This window comes from Apus apus, chromosome 11 (assembly GCF_020740795.1).
Source record: "Apus apus isolate bApuApu2 chromosome 11, bApuApu2.pri.cur, whole genome shotgun sequence".
Lineage (NCBI taxonomy): Eukaryota > Metazoa > Chordata > Aves > Apodiformes > Apodidae > Apus > Apus apus.
In genome coordinates, this window is record NC_067292.1 from 97,666 (window position 1) to 123,809 (window position 26,144).

Consider the following 26,144-nt stretch of genomic DNA (forward strand, 5'->3'; position numbering starts at 1 on the left):
ACACGTCCTCCTTTTCTGTGCCAGCCTGCTCTAGGTTTGCATCAACACAGCCTAAAGGATGGTGCCTTGCTTGCAGTTCTACTGCCACGGTGCCATGCTGCCTGCTCAGAATGGATTTTGTCATGCAAAACAGGATCCCTAGTAGTAAGACTGATTTCCGTAACATGAAACATCCCACCCTTTGCAAGGATTAGGGGGTTAGCTCTAGGAATATTGGTAACCACAGTGCTACAGTAGCAGGTGATCCGTAAAATTCACAAAAGCTTAAATGTTGGATAGCAGTTCTGATGTCTCCTAAAACACAATAACCTAGTCCTGCACCCAGAAATAAGTAAAACCCCACTTAGGGGTAACAGGTTGAGGTCTGCCCATGCCAACCCCCCTCTTACAAAGCACAAGTGTACTCCAGGGGCATTTGAAGAAATAGAATTTCATGGGTAAGAGAAATGCTGCAGCAAAGCACTGGCCTGTGAAATTATATAATTAATTATAATAATGTAACAGAAATGGAAAGGCTCCTCTCTTCCTTCCTTTTTCCCACTGCTGCCCAATTCTGCTTCTAGAGCTGCCCTGCTGAACAGCTCCCCTCCCCTTACTCATCACTTGCTGTTGCACAATTCATCCTGCCACTCTCTTCCTGACTGCTGCATGATAGCCTCTTACCCTAAAGGGATACACACAATCTGGAATGCTGCTGCCCACCTCAGTGAAGGTGACTACAGAGCTGCTTCTGGGCTTGGAAGCTCTGCCACTTCTCTAGGCTGCTACTCTTTGTGGTCTCAGACCTGTCAGCAGGGGACGGCTCACTGGTTCATCCCACAGGTCCACTCTAGCTAGCAGCTAGTTTCTCTTTCACTAACCAGCATTAACTGCTTGGGGTCTGTTTGGTTTCTTTCCCTACTTTCCCTAACAGAATCAGCACATAACAAACCCTCCATTAATTCTCTTGTACAAAAAACTGCAACCAAGCCAGCTGCTGTGAACTTGTCCTAAGAGCCGTCTTCCCACTGTAAGAGTTAGCTCTTCAGTTAAGATGAATCCTTCTTGGCACCCTTCAAACACACACAGGGTAGAGGCTGGGCACTCTTTCTTACCTATATGCTTCCAAACACGAACACAGTCACCACATCCCTTAATTTTAAAATTCAGCAGTGTATGTTTCTATTTTAAAGAAGATACTGCAACTTTTTAATAACATGCAAATGAGGCCTAGCCCTCCAGGTAGACCGTATCACTTTCCTACAGTGAGCACAAAATATCCTCTGGCAGCTTTCATATGAGCACTACTTACCAGAGGGACTCTGGCACAAGGAGGGAGGGCAGCTGACTGGCAAGGGGCTGCAGCCAGGGCAGGTATGGAAGAGGAGCAGTGAACCAGGGATGGGGGCAGGAGGGAAGGAGAGAACAGCTTCCCATGGTCCAGAATACCCTGATCCTGCCTGGAGCCTCCTCTCCTATAATGCCTAGCCTTGCCTTGACCATCTTCTCCCAAGAATGAACACCCTCAGAACAGAGCCTCATCCCTTGCTCATGCTTGCAATCCTGCCTTAGGACAGCTGTCTTGTTGTTTGCAGGGTAGTGGGAATATTCCAGCTCTGGAGCAACATCTGAATGCACTGTTCAATAGAGGGACGTTAAAGGAGTTTGCAATTTACACATGAAAGAGGATGTTCAGAATAAGGTATTTGTATGCATTTCACTCCCCAAGTCTGTTAACAAGCTTTTCTCCACGTCTTATGGAACACTATTAATAAAAGGTAAAAATAATTCTGTTGTTGAGGTTTGAGCTAAACATTCCTACTGAAGGTGGGAGAAGGGCATCACCATTCATGACGGTGAAGAATTGCATAATCTATTGATCATAATTTTGTTGTGCTCTAAGACAGAAATACTCTCACCAAATAATTAAATAGGATTAATTCAATCCTCTACAAAAAGGATGGGACAGGCTGGAGAGGGTCCAGAGAAGGGCCACAAGGATGATCAGAGGACTGGAAGACCTGCTATGTGAGGAGAAGCTGAGAAAACTGGGTTTGTTCAGCCTTGAGAAAAGGAGGCTTCAGGGAAACCTTATTACAACGTTCCAGTACTTAAAGGGTGGCCGCAAAAACAATGGAGACTCCCTATTTACAAGGAGTCACACGGAAAAGACAAGGAGTCACGGGCACAAGTTGCTCCTGGGGAGATTCCGATTGGACACAAGAAGTAAATTTTCTACCATGAGGACAATCAAATATTGGAATAGTCTCCCAAGGGAAGTGGTGGATTTCCCCACATTGGACAGTTTTAAGTCTCAGCTTGACAGGGTGCTGAGCCACCTCACATAAACTACAGTATTACCTAAAAAGGTCAGATCAGATGATCTTTTGAGGTCCCTTCCAACCTGGCATTCTATGATTCTATAACTTCCCCTTCTCCTCTTGCCTTCTTCAGTCCACCTACCATAAACCTGCCTTCCCAGTTCCAGTATTTATGCCAATGGAATCTGTGTCATTACCTTGTCTTTAGAGTCTCAGCCTTTGCACAAATTCTTCCCAGTCACACGTGAGGACTGTGAGCACTTCCGAGGGAACAGCTATTCTTGGTTTGAAAATTGGAAGACAAAATTATTTCAGCTGAAAAATAAAGAGATTCACATAGTCCCAGAAGTGAAGCCCTGTATGCAAACCCAGGAGTTTTTATTTTCAGCAATGGCTGATTTATTCAATTTTCTCATTATATAGTAAGTGAACACAAACATCTCCCCAAAATTGCCACCAAGGCTGGATGCCCAGGCACAGGAATGGAGGGGAAAACAACAACACCACCCAAACAAATGAAAAACCAAACAACCCAACACAAAAAACTTCAGGCTTGAAAACTCGAACATTCCCAAAAAACAGTCTTTCCAGAAACCAACGTCTGGTCACCCTTGCATCAGTTCTGGCATTACACATCCTGGGTGGCAGCACGACAAATAACATCCTCTTCATTCGGTTTCCATTTGCATGTCCTCTTCCTTTGCAGTGCAATTGCTCCATGGGGCTTCAGTAGTAATTTACCTGTGGTCTGTGAGGCGTTTGAGCTCTGCTGTCTGGTCCCTTGGCATGCTGTTTGCTCTAACCCACACATACTTGCTGTTTCACATAAACCATGGACTTACTTGGAAAAGAGATTTGCATTACTTCAGCCTGTAATGTGGCTGAGACTCCAGGAGCCTTGGAGAGTGATCCTGTGCTGCTGAGAAGGCTCCCATGAGTGCAGTCACAGTTCCCATGTTACTTGTCCTTGCAGAGCACACCCAAGCATGCACTCTTACACACACACACGTGCACCACTGTCCTCTTTTGCTCTAGTAAACAGCTCTCCACCCTGCAGCTTTCAGAGAGCAGGTGCAGAGAGCAGCATTTCTGCCATCAGAATTTGTTACTCAGAGGAGTTCTGGGTAAACAGGAGATCTAGTGACATATTTTTTTGCTCTTCTTCAGATTGAATGAGCCGGTAGCCCAGCAAGTCCATTGCATCCTTGCACACATTTTGCACTTTTTCTATTTTCTGGAAGGGAAGAGTGGTCCTCCAGGCCTGGGATACTCTCAGCGCATCTCTGGACCCAATATCAAAAGCCTGTGATCCTTGCCCTTTCCCATGGGTGATGTTGTGCACCCACTTCTGAAGTTCTGGTGTGAAGTGGAGTTCTGCAAACCTGTACATCTGAGCAGCCCTTGCCAGAGGGTCTCTGACAATGTCTTCATAGCGAACCAGCAGGTAGCGGTCTTTCAGGAAGCTGGGAACAGCCTGACTGCCTGCCTTGTAAATCTCAACTTGGCTTTTGCAGATCACTTGCATTGTGTTGTAGGGTCCCATTTCTCCCTTAGTGTTCTGGGAGCCCACAACAATGTCACTGTCACGTTTCAGGTTTGCCACTGTATTCTCTCGGGACCGGAACACAGCCCGAGGATCACGAACCAAGTGAATGATTTTGAGGTTCAGGGATGGATCAGTGAGAAGGGGGTAGAGAACTTTGAGGTCAAAGAACCGAACCTCCTTGATGGCAACATGGCTGTAGGTTTTACAGGCTTCTTCCACCTTGCTGAAGGGGTACTTGCCACAGATTGTTCTGCAGCTGCTGGCAGGGATTATGTCCCTGCGGCTGAAGGAGTGACAGGCAGGCGGGGAGCACAAGGCTCGGCTTGTCTCCCACTGAAATAGATCAGACTTCTTCTTCTGGCTAGACATGTAAGCATCAAACACAGACATGTCACACAGAAAGACTGACCTGACGAGGTCCCGCACTGCCATGTGTAAGACTTCCGCAGTGTTCTGGTACATCTTAACCCACACGTGCCACGCGGGTTCCATCAGGTAGAAGACACTGGGGTGCTGGCTGAAGATTTGTCCAGTGAAGGAAGATCCTGACCGCCAGGAGGAGAGAATGAGGATGTGGACTTGAGAAGGTTTTTCTTCCATAGGGGCATTTTTGCTGCAGAGTAGGAAGTGGGAGTGGATGAGAAGGAAGGCCAGAACTGCCAGAGTCAGAAGCACCTGCAAACTTCTAGACTTCATCATGGTTGCAAGGGACCTGCAGAAACAGAGGAAGTTCAGCATCACAGGTTCATGAAAAAGGCAGGGTGTGGTGCATCAGGCACCTTTGCTATGAAAACAGGCTGAGAGAGATGGGATTGTTCAGCCTGAAGAAGATAAGGCTTTGGAGAGACCTTAGAGCACCTTCCAGTACCTGAAGGGGGCCTACAGGAAAGCTGGGGAGGGGCTTTTGACAAGGGCTGGTAGTGAGAAGACAAGGGGTAATGGATTTAAATTGGAAGAGGGGAGATTTAGATTAGACATTAGGAGGAAATTCTTCACTATGACGTTGGTGAGAAATTGAAACAGGTTGTCCAGAGAAGTTGTGGAAGCCCAGTCCCTGGAAGTATTCAAGGCCAACTTGGATGTGGCTCTGAGCAGCTTGATGTAGTGGAAGGTGTCCCTTCCAATGCAGGGGATTTGGATCTATATGATATTTAAGGTTGTTTCCAACCCTAGCCATTCTATGAATTTCAGAAAATATTTAGTGTCATCACAGGCAAAAACTCATATACCAAAGGCAATCATTTGGCACTCTAACAAGTCCAAGCACAACAGTATCTCCTCCACCATCAGAACATCATAGGCAATTTTTCTAGAAAGGGCTACAAGGGTTTATCTCATCCATCTTTGTTTAGGCAGGCTTACCTACTACTAAACAATCCCTTTTTTAGTCAAACTCCTTTTTAAAGACTGTCTCCTGCTACTCCTCCCTCCAGCCCCACTCATCTTGTAGGTCTTTCATGAAAAGAGGTACAATACAACATGTTAGTTAAACTCAAAAGTCTGCCCAAAGCTGGCTCCTTGATTCTTGCTCTAAACCTCTCTTCTGCCTGTTGAAGATGACTTAATTATTGGAAAAACGTCCATTATGCTGCCTGGGGACAATTCATAGCCTGAATACCAGCTGGCACAGGAATCTGCAGGCAGTGCACTGTTTGGGATGGGATTTGAGGCAGAAAGGATTAACTTAATTTTAAACAAGTACATTAAAGCATGTTTTGCCAACTGTTGCTCTCGCGTGCTCTCCTGACCTGCCTCAGCTATGCCTGATTGTGCCCTGGACACAGGTGGGTGCACACAGCACTGGCCACCTCCAGGGACAGGATCCTCAGCACAGATGTTCACACAGGATGGTGTGCTCCTCTGTGACCACATGCCAGGCTGGCAGTTTAGCTGTGCTGTGGTGGAGAAAGGCCTCTCTGGCCAGTGGAACTGCTTTATATTTCCCAAGGTAAACTAAAATGAAAGCAACTTACTGGTTTGCAGTTATGGTCTGCTTCCACAGCCAGACAGGGTAGAGGGAGCAGGGCCTTCAGGGCAAGCTGGAAAGTCCTTCTGGACAGAGCAGCACTGAAGCCCAGGTTTGCACAGATTGTATAGCTTTTGTGCAGCCCATGATGGTGCTGAATTCAGGCAGTCATGCCCATGCAGAGCAGCTGCTTCTCTACTAAAGCAGCAGAGATACAAAGTGTGCCTCAACTGGCCACAGTGCAGACACTGCTCCCTCGTTACGTGCTTTCCGTGTTATCTTCTGGGTCCCTGGCAATACGTCAATGTTCCCAGTCAAAATTTCCCTAACCTTCATCTTATGCCCTGCCTCAGTTTCCCTCTCCAGTGAAGTTTTCAGACTAATTTGCATGGAGGTGCCTTCTCTCAGGATTTCAGTTCCTGTAGGACTGACATTTAGATTCCCAGGTACAGTCACTGCTGCTAACCAACTAGGAACCGTACTCATCTACTACTCCAGCATATAAGCATAAATGGGCTTCTTTTTCTAATCTACCTGCTGTGTGTTTATTAGGAGCTTAGGGCTTACAAGGGAGCAATTATCATTTTTCAGAGAGACAGGCCAGTACCCAGCCCAAGGGGTAAGCCTTGGCTGTCACCAATAAATGCTACCACAACATGAATTTTATTTTAGTGATGCCTTGCAAGGATGGAGCTGTGCATTTAGTGAGGGACCACACGCTTCTGGTCTCCTGGACAACAAGCCCACTGATTCTTTTGGTTATACAAATGGACTGTAGAGTTCAGGCCTGACAATAAGCTGATTCAGGTCAAAGTTTGGACCAAGCCTAGGAAGATCTGCAAACAAAGGCTGTTGAATAAGTCATATATCAGCTTCCTCCTTGCAAATTAATACAGCAGTGTTTACCAAGAGTCCTGGCTTCCAAATGAACTTTGATGAAATCAATTCCATCCGGTACCATTAATATTGGTATTCTAACTCCTGACAGAGTTCCTGGACTACACCCAGAAGCTCTTGAGAGAAACTCTGTTGAGCAGACACAAATACTGGCATTAAGACAACCAGGCAAGATTTAAAGCCACAGAAATCATTATTTCTCTGTGTGTGCATAGCCTGAGTCAAAGAGAACGGATTCAGGTTTTTTGGGAAGCAAGGGTGTGCTTTTATCCTGAATCAAACCAGAGTGGCACAAGTGGATGTTTTATACATTTCACAGAGCATGTAAGACCATCCCTATGAGTGCCTGACTGAGAAATGGCCTGGTGTGAGGCCACAGCCTCAACAGGTTATTCACTCTTATACAAAAAGTAGTGACGGTTGTTGCCCTGACCAGTCTGTCCTACAGGCAGGGGAAAAGGACTGAAATGAGTTGTGAGTGCCTGATGAAGTGGAATAGGGGAACAGCAAAGAGTGGTAGAGGTTCCAACAGACATTTTGTAATATTAAAGAAATATTAATTACATAACCTTATTTTTCACCCCTGTATCTCGATCATGGCAACTGGATGTCCCTCAACTAAGGGCTTAAGGTTAACCACATTCTCTCTACAGCAAACATCCGGAGTGACAAGTGATTCAGTTCATTTCATATTGCAAAAGTGAAATACGAAACCCTCGCAGAGCAGCAGAGTAACGATCAGCTCAGAAAAATTAAGACAATCTCAGCTGCAGAACAAAAAATGGCATACTATTACTGTCAGAGAGATGAGCCAGAATTTGGATGAAAGCGGAAAGAACAGAAAGAATCTCAAGGCACTAAGGATGTAGAACAGAAACTTCTAAAAAGACAATTCTGTGTCACCATGTTAGTCTCCCATGACACACATATGAGAACACAAAGAACGGGGATTTGCCTGCCTGAGTAGGCAGAGTCTCCAAATAAAATCAGTAGAGCTTTGAGCTTTTCCAGAAACATGCAGGATCTTGGAAAATCTTGATTCTGGCAAAGAAAAAGCATCACAGAAAGTAGCAAGCAGCACGAGGGAGGCACAGACAGCAAACACCCTGGGCATGTGTAGCATGTTCCCAGAGTACAGGGGAGCTGAACCTGTGCGTGTCTCAGGGGGGTGTGACAGTACAAGCTCAAACACCTCCCGCTGTGCAGACTGGCTGAGTGCTCTGCAAGTCTGGGGAAATTCATACAGATCCCTCACTGCTGTAGTGGCAGTAGTAGCGAAGAAGATATGGTGCCAGCAAAGCCCCAGATACTGGTATTTGACGGCAGTGATGGTTACGCATAGTTTTACCAAAGTCCTCTTCTATTTGGCCTGATCAGCTTCTGCAAAACTAGAAGTAGCATCTGCCCATTCAGAAAACAGACAGCATGACTGTCACTAGTGGGAAATACTGAGAAGGGGCACTGAGAAGATAAACTGGAGAAGTAGAAACCACCTTCTAAGCCAGACCAACAGCTTCTGTCTGCAGGAGGAATCACGTAGCAATTTACTGTCATCCATATGTTTACAGTTTTACAAAGCTTATATCCCAGCTTAGGCTGCTGTGAGCAGTGAATACCATTCTGGTCACCAGAGCATCCACACCAGATATCAATAAATGGTTGAAAATCTCACCTTAAGGAGTCCTCCTGAAGCACCACCAGACCTGGTTTAAGCAAAGTTGCCCTCACACACATACACTGCTGTGGTACACAGTCCTGCGGGCAGCCACACCAACAGCTGGTGTCATGGACTGGCACTCTGCCTTCCTGCCTGGTGCTCATACACACATGTACTCAGCTCTTACCTGTACCTCCTCCCTCCCATCCCCTTCATTTGGGTATGTCCCAGCTCTAAGACCAACTACTCTGCAGTACCCGCCTACTCTGACCAGCTGTAAACTAGGAAACTCCACCCTGCCCTATTGCAGCAAAGCATGGGAATGGCAGTTCCTTGAAAGGCCACACATGAACAAATCCTGCTAGTTAAGGAGAAGGACTAGGGAATTAGTGAAGAAGGCTGAGAACCGCTGTTAAGTTCCACTGCAAACCCTGAAAGAGACTGCTCTCTGTAAAAGGAGGAACAGAGATGTCTGTGGAGTGTCAGAGCAAAGGACAAAGAGGAACCATTGTTGCAAGGAGGACCAGCGTGCCAACCAGGAGTATAGAGATAGGATCTATCTGCCTACTATTGCTCTAGCTGCTAGCCATGTTGTCAGCAGATGCAGATTCACAGAATCTCAGAATTGTCAGAGTTGGAAAGGAACCTCTAGAGATCATCTAGTCCAAGTCTCCTGCTAAAGCAGGATCCCCTATAGCATATTTATCAGGACTGCATCCAGGGGAGTCTTGAATATCTTCAGAGAAGACTCTACAACCCCCCTGGGCAGCCTGTCCCAGGGCTCTGTCACCCTCACCATACATAAGTTTTTCCTCATATTTAAATGAAACTTCCCATGTTCCAGCTTGTGCCCATTGCCACTCATCCTGTTACTGGGAACTACTGAATAGAGTCTGGTTCCATCCTCCTTGCACCTGCCCTGCAGCTATTTATAGGCATTGATAAGGTCTCCCCTCTGCCTTCTCTTCTCCAGGCTAAACAGTGCTGGATCTCTCAGCCTTTCCTGAGAAGAGAGATGCTCAAATCTCCCAATCATCTTTGTTGCCCTCCACTGGACTCTGTCCAGCAGTTCCCTGTCTCTCTTGAACTGGGGAGCCCAGAACTGGATGCAGTTCTCCAGCTGCAGCCTGACCAGGGCAGAGTAGAGGGGAAGAAAGACCTTTCTCAACCTACTGGCCACACTCTTCCTTATGCATGCCAGCATTCAATTGGCCTTCTTGGCCACAAGGGCACATTTCTGGCTCATGGATAATTTACTGTCTACCAGGACTCCCAGACCCTTCTCCTTGGAACTCCTTTCCAGCAGGTCCACCCCTAACCTATATTGGTGTATGGGGTTCTTCCTCCCCAGGTGCAGGACCCTACACTTGTCCATGTTGAACCTCATTAGGCTCCTCTCTGCTCCGCTCTCCAACCTGTCCAGGTCACACTGGATGGCAGCACAGCCCTCTGGTGTGTCAGCCACCCCTCCCAGTTCTGTATCATCAGCAAACTTGCTGATTCACATAAGGTCTTTTTGACTCTTTTCTGGCTGTGCCTTGCTTGAGTTAACTGTTGGGGGGCTGGGAAAGAGAATTGTGTGAAAGGAGAAGCTGTGAAAGAAGCAGCTGGACTTGGCCTGTTAATTATTCACAAGGGTGCTGGAGCTGCAGTGGGGCTGTGCCAGGTAAGGTAGTGAAGCAGAGCAGCGCTGGGCTCAAGAGAAACGCAGGGTGTTCTGCAGCCACGCAGAGACAACCGCTTTGGACCATTCCTGTTCCAAGTTTCATAATTTCTGTCACAGTCTGGAGAGGTGTGTTGGCCTTCTCTTGGTGGTATCCCTTGTCCCCAAGGATCTCACTGAGCTACTCTGAGGACAAGTGGAGTATAGAAGATAGCAGAAGCAAAAATCTGGGCAAGGCTGGTCCTTCCAGCAGGCAGGACAACCTGAATGTGGCAGGGCATGTTCCCTTTCATTTGCTGCGTTGCAAACACAGATGGTCAAGCCCTGGTAACTCTGGGCAAGGAAACAGAGTGAGGAGCTGGCAGTGGTCCAGGTAGGGCTCTGCAGAGAAACTATGCAATATTCTGCAACTGGATTTCACCTACGTGCTCCTATGCCTGCACTGACACTCTTTGAAAGAAGCATCTACCTGTATGTCAGTGTTACAAAGCTGGTTTGAACAGGTCACACACCACTTGAGTGGCTTTTCATGAAGCCTCCCTGACCAACAGTTGCATGAACAAATATGTACCAAAACTCCTGCTCCACATATGTGTATAGTTTCCCAAAGGCATTCTGGTCCTTTGGCACCAATATTCAGACCTTATGACTGCACTGAACAGTGCTGTACTGTCCTCTACTTAGAGGGCTGAGCAGATTTTTTCAGTTGCTCAGATCCCAAGTTCCAACTGCTTAGCAGAGCTTTCCAGAAGGCAGCTTTTGTGGCATGAGCAGTTGCACAGAGGAGAATGTACTCTTCTTTGGAGAAGAGGCTTGGGAGAGCACAGTGTTCTGGCAACACTGCATCTCCTGAGACCTGCACACTGTGGAAAGTGAAGGAGGTATAGGAGGTATCCCCTGGCTCCTGACCAGTGGACATCATTCTCCCGGTACGTCTGACTCTTTAAGTTTCATGAAGCAAAGCAGAAGTAAACGGCAGTCAGCTTTGCTTAAGGGCAGTCAGCCCCATATAGAATGAATCATAGAATCATAAAACTGTTTGAGTTGGGAAGGACCTTTAGAGATCATCTAATCCAACTCTCCTGCAGTGAAGAGGGACATCCTCAGCTACATCAGGTTGCTCAGAGCCCCATCTAACCTGACCTTTAATGTTTCCAGAGATGGGGCATCTCCCACCTCTCTAGGCAACCTGTGCCAGTGTTTCACCACTCTCATTGTAAAAAACTTCTTCCTAGTATTTAGTCTAAATCTAACCTTTTCCAGTTTACAACCATTATCCTTTGTCCTATTACTACAGGCTCTGCTAAAAAGTCCATCCCCATCTTTCTTATAGGCTCCCTGTAAGTATTGAAAGGCTGCAGTAAGGTCTCCCTGGAGTTTTCTCCAGGCTGAACAACCCTAGCTCTCTCAGCCTGTCTTCATAGGAGAGGTGATCCTGTCCTTGGATTGCTGTTGTTGCCCTCCTCTGGACTCACTCCAACAGGTCTATATTTTTCTTGTGCTGAGGACTCCAGAGCTGAATGTTCTCCAGGGGGGTCTCACCAGAGCAGAGAGGAAGAATCACCTCCCTCAACTCGCTAGCCACACTGCTAGTGATGCAGCCCAGGACACAGTTGGCCTCCTGAGCTGGCCTTGAACACCTTACTTCCACCTCAAACCAGGGCTGATCACATTTCTTCTTTCTACCCCCTTCCATGATTAAGGGTGTTTTCTGAGGATTCAGAGACTAACGAGCCCCGTGAACTGCCCATGCAGCCACAGCCTTTCCATCTGTTACACCCTGAAGAAGCAGGCAATGTGTGCTGTGCTGCCCAGCACACATACACAGAGCAGACCTGACCCAGTGCAGCAGCAAGTAGGCCAAGGGGTAATGTCAGAGGTATTGACTAGAGGAAACTCCTCAGCGCTGGCTGGCACTGCAGAAGACTCCCTCCCTGAGGGTGTATCATTGATAGTCTGATGAGAGAAACAGGCATACCTAGAGCAATGGAACCATCTCAGCTGAAAGCTCTGACCACCCCCTGTGCCCTGTCTGCTGATGCTCAGGGAAGAGAGCAAGAAGGGAACTTCCCCTTTAGGTGCTGCCTACAGAGGGTTCTAGAGCACAGGATTCACCTCTCTGAATGTAGGTGTCCAAAATAAGCCAGTGAGTGATGCCCTAGAAGTTCCTGTTTCTTTTTCTTGGCTGTGACAAGAGTGGGGAGCAATGTTTGTAAGTAGACATCTGCACTGAAGTCACCTAAAATCAGTTGAGATCAAGCTTGTCTTTGCATTTTATAGCACCTAGATTTTTTTTTCTGGTCACTTGCCCAATAATGGGTTTTGAACTCAGAGATACTTTTGGCGTTAACAGTATTCCCTGGAGATTAAAATATCTTCAATTGCATGCTATGAAAACTATTCCACTCTGTATTGAAACTGGCATATAAAAACTGCATTAGGTAATACCACCTTTTTTTTTCGCCTCAGGAGAGGCAATGAGTAATTTCTCCCTATTCACAGTCTCCAAGCTATGCAGGATCTTAGTTAGCATCCACTCGTATATGCCCTAGAGAACACAACTCATCTTATACCAGGTTGATATATAAAGCAGTTCATGGGAACGATGCTACAGAAGCCTCTGTCTCTTTCCACTGATTGAAAAAGGAGCCCACAGAACTAAGAGGAGGAATATTAACTCTGGAGCCATCTGCACATGCAATATAGATCACAACATACAAGGGGATCCAGACTGATGGAAAGGCCTTCCTATGTTCTGCACACTGGTCCCCTCTTCTTCAGTACATCAACTCATGTCTCATGAGGCCCTTCCTTGCAGACAGCAATGTTTATTCACCAACAGGATTCCAGACAGAGGTAAGAGTGACATTGTCTTCTCAGATTTCAAGGGAAGGTTGTTGTCTTGTAACATCCTGTCTCAGATCACAACTTTGACCTTAGGAAAACATTTGCATTCTCAAACACAAGAACAGACTACGCTGCTACTGTTTCTTGCCTTCCTGTCAGAAAGGCAGACTTAGGCAGCTACAAGTCTCTCTCATGTGTTTAATACTTACTTAGAGGGAGCAGTCAGCGCCTGGTGTTGGAATACCCGAGAGGTGTGGGATGGCTCGCACTCCCTGCGTCCCCAAGGTATGAAAGATACCAGGGAGCTGCCGTAAGAGTCCGTGTGGTGACCATGCAGGGGGGTCGGCCAGGACGACACCCCCGCCCCCCAGAAGCCCCCAAAACAACACCCCTCGCGGGACGGCTTTTCTCACCGGATCGCTGCTCCTCGCAGGGACGAGTGCCCAGGGCCCCGCGCCGCCCCAGGCTCCCGGCGGGGCTGGATCCTCCGTCTCCCCGGGTTGACCCTTCCTCCCGGGACGGCGCCGGAGCCCCCGTCCCCCCCGCGCCGCTCACAGGCCGCCCCGAAGGCGACGGCGGATCCGCCCGTGCCGAGGCCGCCACAGACCCCCGGGAGCCCGGCCCGGCCGAGCCTGAGGCGGCTCCAGCGCCCCTTCCCCTCAGGCGGGGCGCGCGACCCCTGGCGCCCCGGCGCGCGGCGCGAGCCGCGGGGGGGGGGGAGGGGGCACGAGCCGCCGGGCACGAGCCGCGGGGGGGGCAGGGGGACGCGGGGGGGGGCAGGGGGACGCGGGGCTGGGGGACGCGGGGCAGGGGGACGCGGGGCAGGGGGACGCGGGGCAGGGGGACGCGGGCTCCGGGGGCACGAGCAGCAGCCCCGGAGGGCAGGGCTGCCTGGGGTGCCCGCAGCCCGCGAGCCCCGCGGGAGACCCCCGTTCCCAGGTGTCACGGTTTAGCGCCGGGCCGGCCATTAACGAGTGACAGATGCTGCTGTTAAGCTCTGCCTCCCCCTGTAGGGAACGGCGAGAGAACGGGCGCGAGCCGGAGGGGCTGGGAGCTGCGGCGGGGAGCCGGCTGTGACCCGGCGGTGGCTCCGTGACCCATGGGTGACGCTGGCACCGGTCGATGGCTCCGGTGCAGAGCAGGCCGGGCCGGACAGGCTCCCGCGGCCAAGGACCGTGGCCCCGGGCGGGAGGACGCTCCGTGGCTCCCGGCCACCGTCGGGGCTGCTGGAAGAGCGGCGGGGGGCAGGGGCTGGGCTGTGTCCAGGCTCCTGAGGCACCTGGCCGAGCTGATGGCCTCACTGCTGGCAGGTGTGATTTGACCCAACCTGCCTAAAGTGCCAGTTTGCCCTGCTGGCAGCCCCTTTGGAAGCTGGGGACTTACACATTTCACCTCCGTTTGCCCATGAGCCAAGACGTTTCTTCCTTTCCCAAGGAAAGCACGTGCTAGGCACAAGGTTGCCTCACTGCCCGGTCCTTGTGCCTGGGGTAGGTCACTCTTCTGAACACAGGCAGTGCAGAGAGAAGCACATTGCAAGCCTGCTCTGGGCTATACAGCTGGGCTATACAGCTATACAGCTAAGACAAGGAGGGTGGCTGCGGGTCAGCCATGAAGGCACTGAGGGAGTTCTACCAGAGCACCTTGTCTGAGCATCTGAGGAAGAGCAGCTCCTGACCTCTGTCTTGGCTTCTTCCTTGGTCTCAGTGCTGAAGAGGCTTTATTTGGCACAAAGCATCTCCAAACACCAGCTTAGGCTAGTCTACCTGGCTGGCAGGGTGCTCTAGGCTACACCCATACTGTGACGCAAAGTGTCTGTGAGTATAATGCCTGAAAAATGATAGCAGCACATTTGTGGTTTAATGCTAGTTTGCTATTGCAGCAGGGAAAACCTTGGTGTGGTCAAAAGGCAGTATTGTTTGCAGAAGATGGCAATAGAGGATGTGGCCTTGAGCAATCTAAATATCTTGAGATATATGAGCTATATATACGCCTATGTCTCTGGCTCTCACAGTGTCCCTGGCCAAACGCTGCTGGGTGAAGAATAAACCAAACAGTGCTAATCACTGCAGAATACTTACCTGTTAACAGACACCCCTGAGGCCACTCTGGAAGGGAAAGTGTGGTAGGTTGACCCTGGCTGGATGCCAGGTACCCGCCAGCCTCCTCAGCTGAACAGGGGAGAGAACATACAATGAAAGGCTTTTGGGTCAAGTTAAGGACCTGGAGAGATCACTGCACTGATGTCATGCTGTAAGGTCTCCTGTCTCAACAGATCCCTCACACACCTCAGCTCCTTACCACTTGTCAATGTTCTGTCTTAGCAGCTCAGGTTATTTGGCTCTATTTGGAGGTCTAGTGGCATGAAATCTCTGAAGCCATCTGCTACTCACACACAGCCCCAGCTTGTGTCTCTCTCGTTTTGTTCTGGGATTGCTTTCTTTGCAGGGAAAGGATGTAGCAGGGACACTCAGCTGATGTGTTGATGACCTTTTTATACACTGCAATCTTTCTCATATAGATACCTCCCCTCTAATGGTGTACTGTCATCTAGAGCTAGCGCACTTTTCCCTTCACTGGGGAGGCAAGGTTTATCTGTGGATCCCAATTCTGCAGGACAGGTGAACAGAGCTGTAGGTAACAACAGGAGCACTCCACAAGTCACCTTGCTGTTTCAGAAACTGTCCCTGAGCAGCTCACCAGGGCAGGAAGCGCAATGAGCGTTACCTGCAGGTGACTGCAGAGGCACTCCTCTTTCCACAGAAGGCGCAGACACGGGGCCACCAGTTCCTTACTACTTCATGGAGCCGATGTATTCAGCAGTGACCCTGGCACAGCTGGCGTGCTGCAAACACCCTGCACAGCCCAAGCATTTCATGGGCTGCCACCCCCTTCGCCACCGCTGGGGATGCCGGCTGCCCCACTGCAGAGCAGCGTGGCGGCTGCGGCCCGGGGGCTGTGCCCCCCGGGCTCTGCCAGGGGCTGCCAGGGCCCCCAGGCAGACGCAGGCCGGGCTGTGCTGTGGCCTGGGCCACAGCCCCTGGTGTCAGTGGGGCAGAAGTGGCCACGGTGCAGGGCCCGTCCTGCCCCCGGGCCCGGGGGTGCCTCTGGGGGTGCAAGGCGCTCCCACCGTGGCTGGGCAGGCCCTGGGCTGCCAGGCAGCAGCACTGCAGCACCACGGGCTGAGCAGGGTGACCCACAGGGCAGCCAAGCACCTGGCACAACAGGAGGATTTTGCAGAGACTGGCATGTCAGAATGTTTATTAATAAAAAAGTCACAATAATTTACTCCCTTTGTCATAGAAAGGGCTCAGTATAAAGAGCTTTGGCCTCCTAAGGTAACACAGGTAAGTAAGAGGTGAATACTTTCCTCTCATTCTCCAAGACAGTGGCCATCTCCTGTCCCCTCGGGAAGTGCAGCCAGCACAGGAGCAGCCATGTGCTCCTGCCTGCAGCTGGTTTGCAGGCAGCACAGACCAACACAGGGTGCAAGTGCAGAGGGAATGGAGAGCACAGGCACTGGGTGCCAGAGAGTGTGCAAGCTGCAGAGGAGGAGAGAGAGAGGTGGCTGCTTTTTTTCCATAGTGCTGAGGGGTCTGTGGAGCACAAAACATGAACTAGCAGGATGGTGGCTGCTTGGAGGCTGGGGATGGAAGCAGACCTGCCTGCCTGGCTGCTGCCTCACACAAGGTCGTGCTTGGCAGAGGCAGGAGACCAGCTGTGGCTACTTGTCACACTCCAGATCCTGGGCCCCCTCAGCACCCTGGTAGTGCATCTCGCAGAACTCCTGAATGCGGCTGCAGGCCTCCAAGATCATTTCCTCAGGCACAGTGATCACCACACGGAAGAAGTTTGGGTACTCAAAGCACTGAAATGAGAAAACGAGCAGATTACCTGGGATACTGCTGTGGTTTTAGAGCCCTGCCTTGAGGCCACATGCTGTGTCAGCAATGGTCAATGTAGGACTGACTGGAGGACAGCAGGGCTGGGCTCTTGCTCCCTTAGCCTGTTTTTCATCTTCCAAGCAAATCTCCCAACTCCATTGGTGTAGACATGATGATGGAAGGGTGACAGGCCAAAGACCTCTGTATGGCCTACACAGGACCCAGCAAATGGGCTGGAAAGAGCTAAGAAAGAAGAGGGCTAGAAGGTATCCAAGGCCTTGTCAGTGCTAAAAGTGGAGATGGAAGGAGGTGGGCAAAGATTTTCTCAGCCTGTAGTCTGTCCCTGTGTCTACAGGGGCAAGGGACTGGAAAAAGGGTGAAAAAAGGAACATGGATGGTAGCAGTCCAGGGCCTCTGAGGGACCAGCTTCAGCAAGGAAGTGTGGGGGTACATGAGGCTCAAGAATACAGCTCCAACAACTCAAGAAATACAGAACAAGCCCGGAGCTGGGAAGATCCTGGCAGCCTGATCGAGGGCTGATAGTGAGCCAGAGACTGCCAGTCCCCATCCCTGCACAACTGCACTGGAGCTCACAGCCAGCACACACACACCATGACAGACCACAGACACTGCACGCACAAACCCCAGCCTGTCCCCAGAGCTCAGGGCTGCAAACCCTGCTGCTTCTCTCCCCATGCTTTGCCCCACAGCTCCCTGGGCTCTCAGCACGAGGCTCACCGTGGCTGGCAAGCAGAACACAGACTGCTCTGAGATGAGTCGCTCGGTGAACTCCACATCGTTTTCAAACTCAGGGAAATGCTCCATCTCAATCTCAACCTGCAACAGAGGGATTCAACATGGCAACCAAGGGCACCACAATTATAGGCAGTGTCCCTGATTACCCACATGGCCCAACAACTTCCCAGGAAGTGCAGCTGCCTGCCCTCAATTTCTGCTCATTATTTAGGCTGGCTGGAACACAAGACAAACAGAAACATATAAATGACAACAGGAGCTCATTCAAGAAGTATTCACTAACTGCCTAAAGCTGGAATTTCCATTAAGGGCAACCTAAGTAAATAAACTTATGGCAAAGATACAGTAACCAATCAGAAGTGAAAAAGAATAAATAAGATACTGAAAAGTGCCTGGGAGAGAACTCTAAGTCAATATGCATTAATAACTCTGTCACACAGGAAATCCGTCCAGTAAGAAAAAGACAAACTAACATTTTAGTTTAAAAAGACAGCAAGATCTACAATAACATTAACAACATAAATCCTTGCAAGATGATATAATTGGTAAAATTACATGGAAATGCTGAAATATTGAATAAATATTCGGTATTTGGAAAGGAGGGGGCTATCCCTTTATCACATAAGGACAGTGATTTCCTGGCCATTTGTTCATAACCAATGATTATTTTAAACACATAGTGAAAATATTCTTAAGCAAATCAAGTGAGAGATAACTTGCATGCAGAAGTCCTGAAAGAGCCAGTGGAAGAAAAATTTTACCAGATTATTTAAGCTGAAATAAATGTTCAGATAATGCAGAAATACAATAGGTGTGAAAGAATCTTAGAGCTCTGCCTCTACACAAAGAGCATAAGCAGAAAGACCTGTGGAGCTCTGGGTAACACTGGAAATGGGGTCAACTGATAAAAGAACAGCAGGATTGATATTGCAATCACAATTTGATCACAATTTTAAAAGCTGATGAAAAACTGGAGACACTATGAGACAAAAGAGAGAAAAAGGATTAAAAATGTGATAAATTTAAGAGACTTAAATGTCTCAATTGAGCATGTTGTGATGAAAAAGGAAGTTTCACCACATCATAAAAAGTTAAAAAAAACCAAACAGGTATGGAAAAAGGCAGAAGAAGAAGCATCAGCACAGGCAGAAGACATACTTGCTGGTAGGAAGAAGGCTACATGTTCAACAGGAGGTATGATAATCTGACTTGTGTAGGGGCTCCCCATTGCCAGCAGACTTAAAATCACAGAATCACAGAATGGTGAAGGTTGGAAGGGACCTTAAAGATCACCAGGATCCACCCCCCCTGCTATGAGCAGGGACACCTCCCACCAGACCAGGCTGCACAAGCCTCATCCAACCTGGCCTTGAACACCTCCAAAGGAGGGGGCTTCCACAACCTCCCTGGGCAACCTATTCCAGCACCTTATGACCCTCATGGTGAAATCCAGGTAAAAAAAAGAAAAAAAAATAAAAAATTGAGGTAAAACAACATTGTTTTGCCAATTACAAGTTGTTGAGTTCTGTGTAGGTGGGAGTTAGTGAAATGTACCAGCCTCTGTTATGTGAGAAGTGAACAACATATTCTGGCCTTCTAAAGTAACCAAAGGATACATTTACCACACAGGGCAATGTGAAAGTGCATGGTAAGGGAGACCTGCTGCCAAGCACCAGTCTGAAACCACTGACCAGCACTGGCTAGAGACCTAGTCTGACTGTTAATGATCTGGAATGGCACAACTCTCTCTCCACTTACCATGAGGTACATGGCTCCAGCGGGCCGGACAGGCTGGAGGCCAGGGATAGCTGATAAGGCAGCATAACAAAGGTCAGCATTGGCCTGAAAAGCAGAAAGGAGAATTTCAAAACAGGAGAAATTCCAGGAAGCAGCTCAGCAAACTGAAGCCAAGCTCCAGACCAGGAATATAAACAGGGTCACCCACTGTAAATAAAAGGGACAACAAATGCAAACAGCATGGGTGATCGTGGCCTTGAGTACAGCAGGTGTGACTGAGCTGAGCTCAGTAAGTCAGTGCCAAATATCCCATCCCCTGGGTTGCCACCTCCAGCTGCAGGGCTGGGCTGCCTGAAATTTAGCACAGCAAATATTTCTGCCCCAGTTACCAGGTCTCCTGCTGGAATTGGATTTTTTGGGCTCTACCAGTCACAGACAGAACTGCATCTTGAAGCAGTGTGAAGAGGGATGATGAGCCAGAGAGATATGACTGTCTCCAAACAATCCATGAACAAACTGTGCTGACCTGTCACAGCCTGTTTACCTTGAGGATGCTGAGGGTGTTGTGGTAGAACTCAGGGGGTGTGCGGTGCAAGATACGTTCCAGCGCTCCTTGGACAATTGTACAGGGTCCTAGGATCCTTTGACTCAGCCTTAGAAGGCCATCCCTGATCTGAAAAAAACATGTTGATATTTGCAGCTCAGAATGTGCTTCCCTGAAGAGACAATTCCAAGATCTACTCCCTATTTCTACAGCTGTTCACACCCCTCTCTTCAGTAAGCATGCAGAGTAGTAAAGAATATTTGCTTGACTATATGCCAAATATTTTCAGACTATTCAGAGTGTCATTCTCTGTTCCTCAGTTGCAGATTGTAATGCCAACAGACACAGCCCTTTCCAGTCTCCTAATCTGACTCCAATCAGGCTGGAATGTAGCTAATCAAATAAAGCCAGAGCTTTCCCCTCAGGTTTGGGCCCACGATCCACCCTTTCAAAGCCAGGTAGAGACAACCAACATCAGCTCTTCCGCTCACTCAGCTGGCTCTCTCTTCTCCCTCCTCCTCCTCCACAGAAAGCCTTCTAGGTGGAAAGGTCACTGCAGTAGATGGTGGTTCTTGTAACACAGATGAACAAATAGCCAGATAAAGCACTGGCAGCACTGCAAAATGCTCTGTACTCACATTTAAGATAAACCATGTAAGAGCACACAGAGACCACACATGGACTCCACATGCTGGATAAGCCATGCAGTACCTTCAGTGTACACTGGAACTATTCGAGAAGAAAAGGAATTAGAAGCACACAAAAAGGACAAGGCATTTATGAAGAAGAAGCAGAGACAATTAGTGTGTTACAGTATAGATGTGGGTAGAAGGCCACATGTGGGAGCAGATGGAGTAAGGAAGGGCTGTGTAAGCAATTGCATGACACTCATGTGAGAGCAGAAGAACAGCACATGCCAGCATCAGTTAAAGTGCTGGTGATCCACACACTGAAAGCTTGTTGCTGTGACAGAAACACTCAGCAGTTCTTACCTCATTACCAAAGATGTCTCTCCTGTCATGAATTAGGATCCAGCCCATCCGCCAGCCAGGGACTAGCCATCGCTTTGCCAAGCCACCACAGGATAAGATTGGCACGTTGGTGCTGAGAGTTGCAATGGGTTCATATTTGCAGTCAGCAAACACCTGTGACAGGAGCCTGTGTTAGGGCTGTCCCTGCCTCTTATTGTGAGATCTGTGAGGTGTGCATGAGGGGCAACAAGAAGGGAGGCAGGGAAGTGATGGGAAATGGATGGTGAAAGCTCCCAGCTTCAAGGTATGAACATGGTAAGGGAACTTGCATGAAAGCAAGAAGTTTGGTAAGAGGAAAGGAGCCGGACATGAGAGGCACAGCAGAAGACTGGGAGCTCCAGGCATAGACCTAGGCATAGTATGGGGAGTGGAGCTGTGCACACCTCTGGAGACTTGGCTGCCATGGCTAAAGAGCGAGTGTGTCAGAAAGGACAAGCAGCATGGGGGTGGAAAGGACTGAGCTGACACTCACCATGTCTCCATAGATCTCGTCAGCAAGGATGGGTATGCACTGTCTTGATGCCACTGTGGGAGAAAGGACATTCAGCCTGGCCACCCTGCACCTTCCATGGGAGCAGACTTGCCTGTTGCCTGCTGCAGGGCCTCTATCTTCCTCCTACAGACTATTCATTCAGAGAGCCCAAGCACTGGAGATCCCTGCCCTGGCTGAGCCCAGCTCTGCTCTCAGCTATGGGAGCAGGCAGCCCAGCCCTCCCACTGACAGGCCAAGAACCATAGGGCTCTCCATGAACACTCTCCCTCTGCAGAGCCAGAGTGGAGAAATGAGCAGTCCCAGCCACACAGACCGTGTAAGGAAGAGCAAGACGCACGCTGTGCCTGTTCCTGCACAGATATGGCAACACCTGCACACTGAGCCAGCCCTGCTTCCTGAGATGGAGTCAGTTATGAGCAGAGGAGCAAAGCTGTGGGCCATGGTGCTGCAGTAATCGAGATGTGGGCAATGCACACCAGACTGCAACCATACACAAGAAACACAGGCAGACTCACCTGCCAGGATCTTCTGGAGGTGGCTCTTGCTGAACACAGAGCCACAGGGGTTTGACGGGTTGTTCACAATGAGACAAGCTGTCTTCTCATCCACCAGAGACTCCAAATGCTTCAAATCAATTTCCCAGCCCTTCTCTGGCTAGTTAAGAGAAGGGGAAGTGACAGCTGAGAAACTGGATGGAGTTGCCACACAGGGTGAGGTGTGACAGGGTCTCCAGAGTTGCTCAGGTTGCATCTTTACCTACTTCCCAGGCAGGGACAGGGCATTTCTGAGAGACAGAAATGTCAGGGCTGCCCCTTCCAGGCCTGCCACCACTTACCAAGAGGTTGTAGAGCTTGACCTCAATCCCCAAAGACAACGCCAGAGTCTTGTAGAGGGAGAAGCCAGGTCGTGGCACCAGGATGTTCTGGCCTGGGTTGGCCAGCACTGCCAAGGCAAGTTCTATGGCCTGGCTGCAGCCACTTGTTAAGATGACGTCCTATAAAGAGCATACAGGAGTCAGCAGAAAGCACAGCCACTCTGAAGTACCCCAACCACATGGCAGGGACATAATGCCCAGGCTCTGCCAGGTGAGAACTCTTCAGCCAAAACAAGTCACAAGTCCACAGCCTGACTGAAAGCAGGAACCCTCTAACAGCTGGGGAGCTCAGCCTCCGCCTGGGCAAGGGATGAGAGCAGCAGTAGACCACTGTGGGACAAGGCCATGGACTAGCCTTCAGTCACACAGCTGGGCAGGACAGGAGAGCTGGCACAGACCCCCACACCATCTGGTCTGGCACCCAAGTGCCCCAGCGGGCAGCGGTACCTGGGCCTCCAGGGGTGCCTCCGGGCAGCTGTAGTACGCGGCCACGGCTTCCCGGCAGGACTGGTAGCCTGGGGAAAGAGAAGCCAAACATGGAGGAGAAGGTTTTTTACAGATAGTTTCCTTTTTCTTGCCAGTATAGGGCTCACAGCTGCCACCCAGATGGAGGAAGCCCATTTCCTAGTGCAAGGCAGGCATGATCTGTGCTCTGTGCCTGCTTTTTGCACTAACTACGAAGAGGGCTCATGTTGTCTGTGAAGTCAGGAAGTCCAAGGGGAGTCCTGGTCAAAGCAGGTCAGAAAGGACCTTGGCTGTGATCCACGTTAAGGAGACACGGTCCTGAACCCTTCTGGGTGCCTGAAACCCTGCCTGCTGCAATGGCTGGGGGAGCAAGCACAGGGTCTGCAGGAGGCTCCAGGCCTCAAAGATCATGCAGGGAAGGGCACTCAGATGTATCCGGGGGATACACCTGCTTGTGTGCTCATGGGCCTGTTGGTGAGGGCAGCTGCAGGGGGCTACTGCTGTGGGGTAGGAGCTGGCACGACTTCACCCTACTCTTAGAGAGCGAGTTTTGTCAACTTACCAACAGATGGAGCATAACCGTTGTAACGTCCTGAGTCCAAAGCCTCCTTCATGGCCCGTGTGACCTCATCATTTGTGGGAAGGTTTCCAAAGACCGTTGGATCTCCTTTTCAAAGATTGAAAAATATTAAAGTTCTCAATGATCTGTGACAGACACAGATCTGTGTGGTTGTCTGGCCTGCCTCTGGGTGTCTACACAAGCTTTGCTGCTTCAGAGCCCTGCCATCTGCCAGCCACACAGCTGACCCCACTGCTCTGAGGCTTCAGCCACAGCACTGTGCTCACCTAAGGACAAGGAGATCATAGCTTTCTTTGGGTTGGGCTCCACCTTCATGCTGTCTACAATGGCTCGAACAGGATTGAAAGTCTTCTTTGACATTTCAGAAGCCCTGACAGCCCATCTTGGCTTTCGGCTCTTCACCTTCCCCAGCGATATGTTGTTCCCGTTGGTCTTGAGATGAACATCCAGCAGAGGGGCATGATCTCCACGGCCATTCACTTGGATCAGGTATGAGTCCATTCTGAGAGCTGTCAGTGTGAAGTGGGTTTCCAAGGCTTAGTTAACACATGCCAAACAAGGGGTCTGCCCGTTCAGGGACACAACCCATGACTATCCAAAAGTAACCCTTTTGAGAGCTGCAGACCCTACCTGCTGCCTATGGACAGCTCAGTCATCATCAGCAAGTAGGGCTGCATTCCGTGCATATACATGAAGTTAAACTCCATGTATAATGACAGCACAGTGCAGTGGGAAAGAAAAAGGTACCTCTGTTTGCTAGCTGCTCCACTGTTTAGTATGAGCTTGCTTTGCTAAGAAGGAGCAGGCCCCCACTACACTCAGCAGCCATGAGCTAGCAGCATGTTGTGGTCTCTGCTTGACTGCAGATTCAGTGTTCTGTCCACAGAAGGGCCATCCCCATTCCTCCCCCTCAGCTATTCACTTGCACACCTCAAGCTGCAACCACAAGGATCAGCCCACTGTGGTTGTTCACATCCATAATGCCCCTGCAGTCTGGAGACAGAAATGCAGTGCTGCTTAAATAAAATTTCAGATGCCAAAAAGGTAGTTCTGGTCCATGGCTATCAGGATGCACTGGGCAGTGGCAGGGTATAGGTTAAACACTTGCCTGTTGGCAGAGCAACAGGGAGCAACAGCCTGGCCCAGAGACCCAGGTCAAAAGGCAGTGCTTGGAGAATGTTGCAAGACTGGCACAGCCAAGAGGGAAATCAGGGAGGTGGCACTTCCCCAGGCAGAGGGCCTGTACTCCTGCCCAAAGCTGGGCAACAAGGAAAGCTCAACACAAGAACAGCTGCCTTCTAGGCCACAAAACACACACAAAAGGAACTTACACAGCCCAGCACGTATACCCAGAGCACAAACCAGACTCAAGCCAGCAAAAGCCTTATTTACAAACTGCTGCTGACTCAGGGCTTCCCACCTGCAGAAGGTTAGGGACAGGACACAGGGCAGACAGAGAACTCCTGAGCCTCCAAGCCCTTTTTTTGCTGAAACTGGCACACCACCTTGTAATCCTGCCATAAACTGCTTATGCTCTCTGCACAGCCTTATTTCTCTGTTGCACTGAAAAGCAATTCAGTGAACAGTGGCCCTTTCCTGATGGCAGCTAGCCCCATGCTTGCAGATACCTGTAACACAGCTACCCCTTCCTTACTGCAGAGACTGAGCTGGAAGGGCTGTAGCATGGCCTGGTTCAGGAAAGATTTGCCACCTGAACAAATGTCTTCACTGCTTCAGTGAAGCTTGCACCTAGAGATGCCCCATTCATGCCTCATTAACGTGTTTATAGCAGCTCAGGCTGATCTAACAGAGCCACAAAGCAAGACTCCAGCTTCTCTGCTACTAGTACCTCCTGGGTCTGCTTTCTACCAAAAGGAAGGCAGCTGAAAAACTTGCAGCACAGCTACATAAAAAATGAGCAGAAAAGTAAACCATACATCTCAGTCCAAGGGCAGGCCTGAGTCCCAAACACACAATGCAGAGTCAGTCCCAGCCTTCACACCACCATGCAACATGGTTCTCATGCGAAGGGGAGCTGCAGACAGATGTACAGCTGATGCCTTCAATGTAGGTAGCCTGGGATGATCTCCTCACTTTTCCCCCTGAAAGAATCAAGGTACTAGAGCACAGTACTTTACCTTCTACCGCACAGAGAGAGAGAGACCAACAAGCTTGGGGGTCCAGTCCCTACTGTTCATCCAGGACAAATCCCCTTGAGAAGGAATTCCTGCGAATTTTTGCCCATGAAATAGGCCTCAAAACTGGGCGTTAGGACTGACTCGTTTAGCCATTGGCTCACAGAGAGGGCTGCTCTCCCCACCCAAAAACGCCCCCTCCTGCCAGCTGCTGTGACCACTTCAAACACCTGGAACATGCCTCCCTCTTAACCCTTTCCGGGGCCGGGACACAGCGGGACACTGCCCTGGAGGCCCTGGGCTGCCACCCTTTTGCACCACTCCCCTCAGTCCTCAAAGACTGGGGGGAGAAAATCTGCACAGAGTGCAGGTATTGCAGCCCTAACACCCTGTAATGCACCAAGAGTGGCCTGATGGACCCCAAAGCCTGTGGAAAGCATCAGCCTGTCCTGACCCCAGAGGCTCTGGACTCTCAACACACCAACTGAATAAGGACAGTTTATGGCATCGTTACAATCAGGAGACATCTTCCTCCACAGGCTGGAGGGAGGCAGGCACTTCCCTAGTTGGTGTCTTGGAGGCATCAGGTCCTGAAGGGTTAAAGGAAAATCAAGTTGTCATGGTGGTTTTGGTTTTTGGGTTGGTTTTTTGTTGTTGTTTGGGGTTTTTTTGTTTGATTTTGTTGTTGTTGCAAGGCCCAAGCAAACTCATCATTTTGGCAGCTAACAGAAATGATGCAATTCTTCTGTCTCTGATGGTACTGCAAAGCACA

General features: G+C 49.7%; 2 protein-coding genes across 2 annotated transcripts; both read right to left on the reverse strand.

Moving 5' to 3' along the window:
* Window positions 1-3,335: 3,335 nt before the first annotated feature.
* LOC127389355 (carbohydrate sulfotransferase 4-like) lies at window positions 3,336-11,725 on the reverse strand. Its single transcript, XM_051629773.1, is given in 5 exon segments — window positions 3,336-4,558; window positions 8,382-8,464; window positions 10,672-10,733; window positions 10,736-10,970; window positions 11,675-11,725. Coding segments are annotated over 5 exon segments (1,584 nt in total). The 3' UTR covers window positions 3,336-3,405.
* Window positions 11,726-16,117: 4,392 nt separating this feature from the next.
* On the reverse strand, window positions 16,118-25,484 carry TAT (tyrosine aminotransferase). The gene is made up of 12 exons (XM_051629479.1): window positions 25,376-25,484; window positions 23,504-23,746; window positions 23,220-23,324; window positions 22,640-22,707; window positions 22,154-22,312; window positions 21,834-21,972; window positions 21,298-21,350; window positions 20,787-20,939; window positions 19,795-19,923; window positions 19,272-19,355; window positions 17,496-17,594; window positions 16,118-16,741 (listed from the first exon to the last, which is right to left on the reverse strand). Exons 2-12 carry the CDS (start codon window positions 23,736-23,738, stop codon window positions 16,598-16,600), a joined length of 1,368 nt encoding a protein of 455 aa, XP_051485439.1. The 5' UTR covers window positions 23,739-23,746; window positions 25,376-25,484; the 3' UTR covers window positions 16,118-16,597.
* Window positions 25,485-26,144: the final 660 nt, after the last annotated feature.

Bases quoted from the DNA above. Each gene is read 5' to 3' on its own strand.
- TAT (XM_051629479.1), bottom strand. From the start codon at position 23,738: ATGGACTCATACCTGATCCAAGTGAATGGCCGTGGAGATCATGCCCCT. The intron at 21,973-22,153 runs GTAAGTGGTGGC...TCTCTTAACTAG, and splicing joins TCAAGCTCTACAACCTCTTG to CCAGAGAAGGGCTGGGAAAT. The intron at 19,356-19,794 runs GTAAACAGGCTG...TCTGCTTTTCAG, and splicing joins ACACCCTCAGCATCCTCAAG to GCCAATGCTGACCTTTGTTA.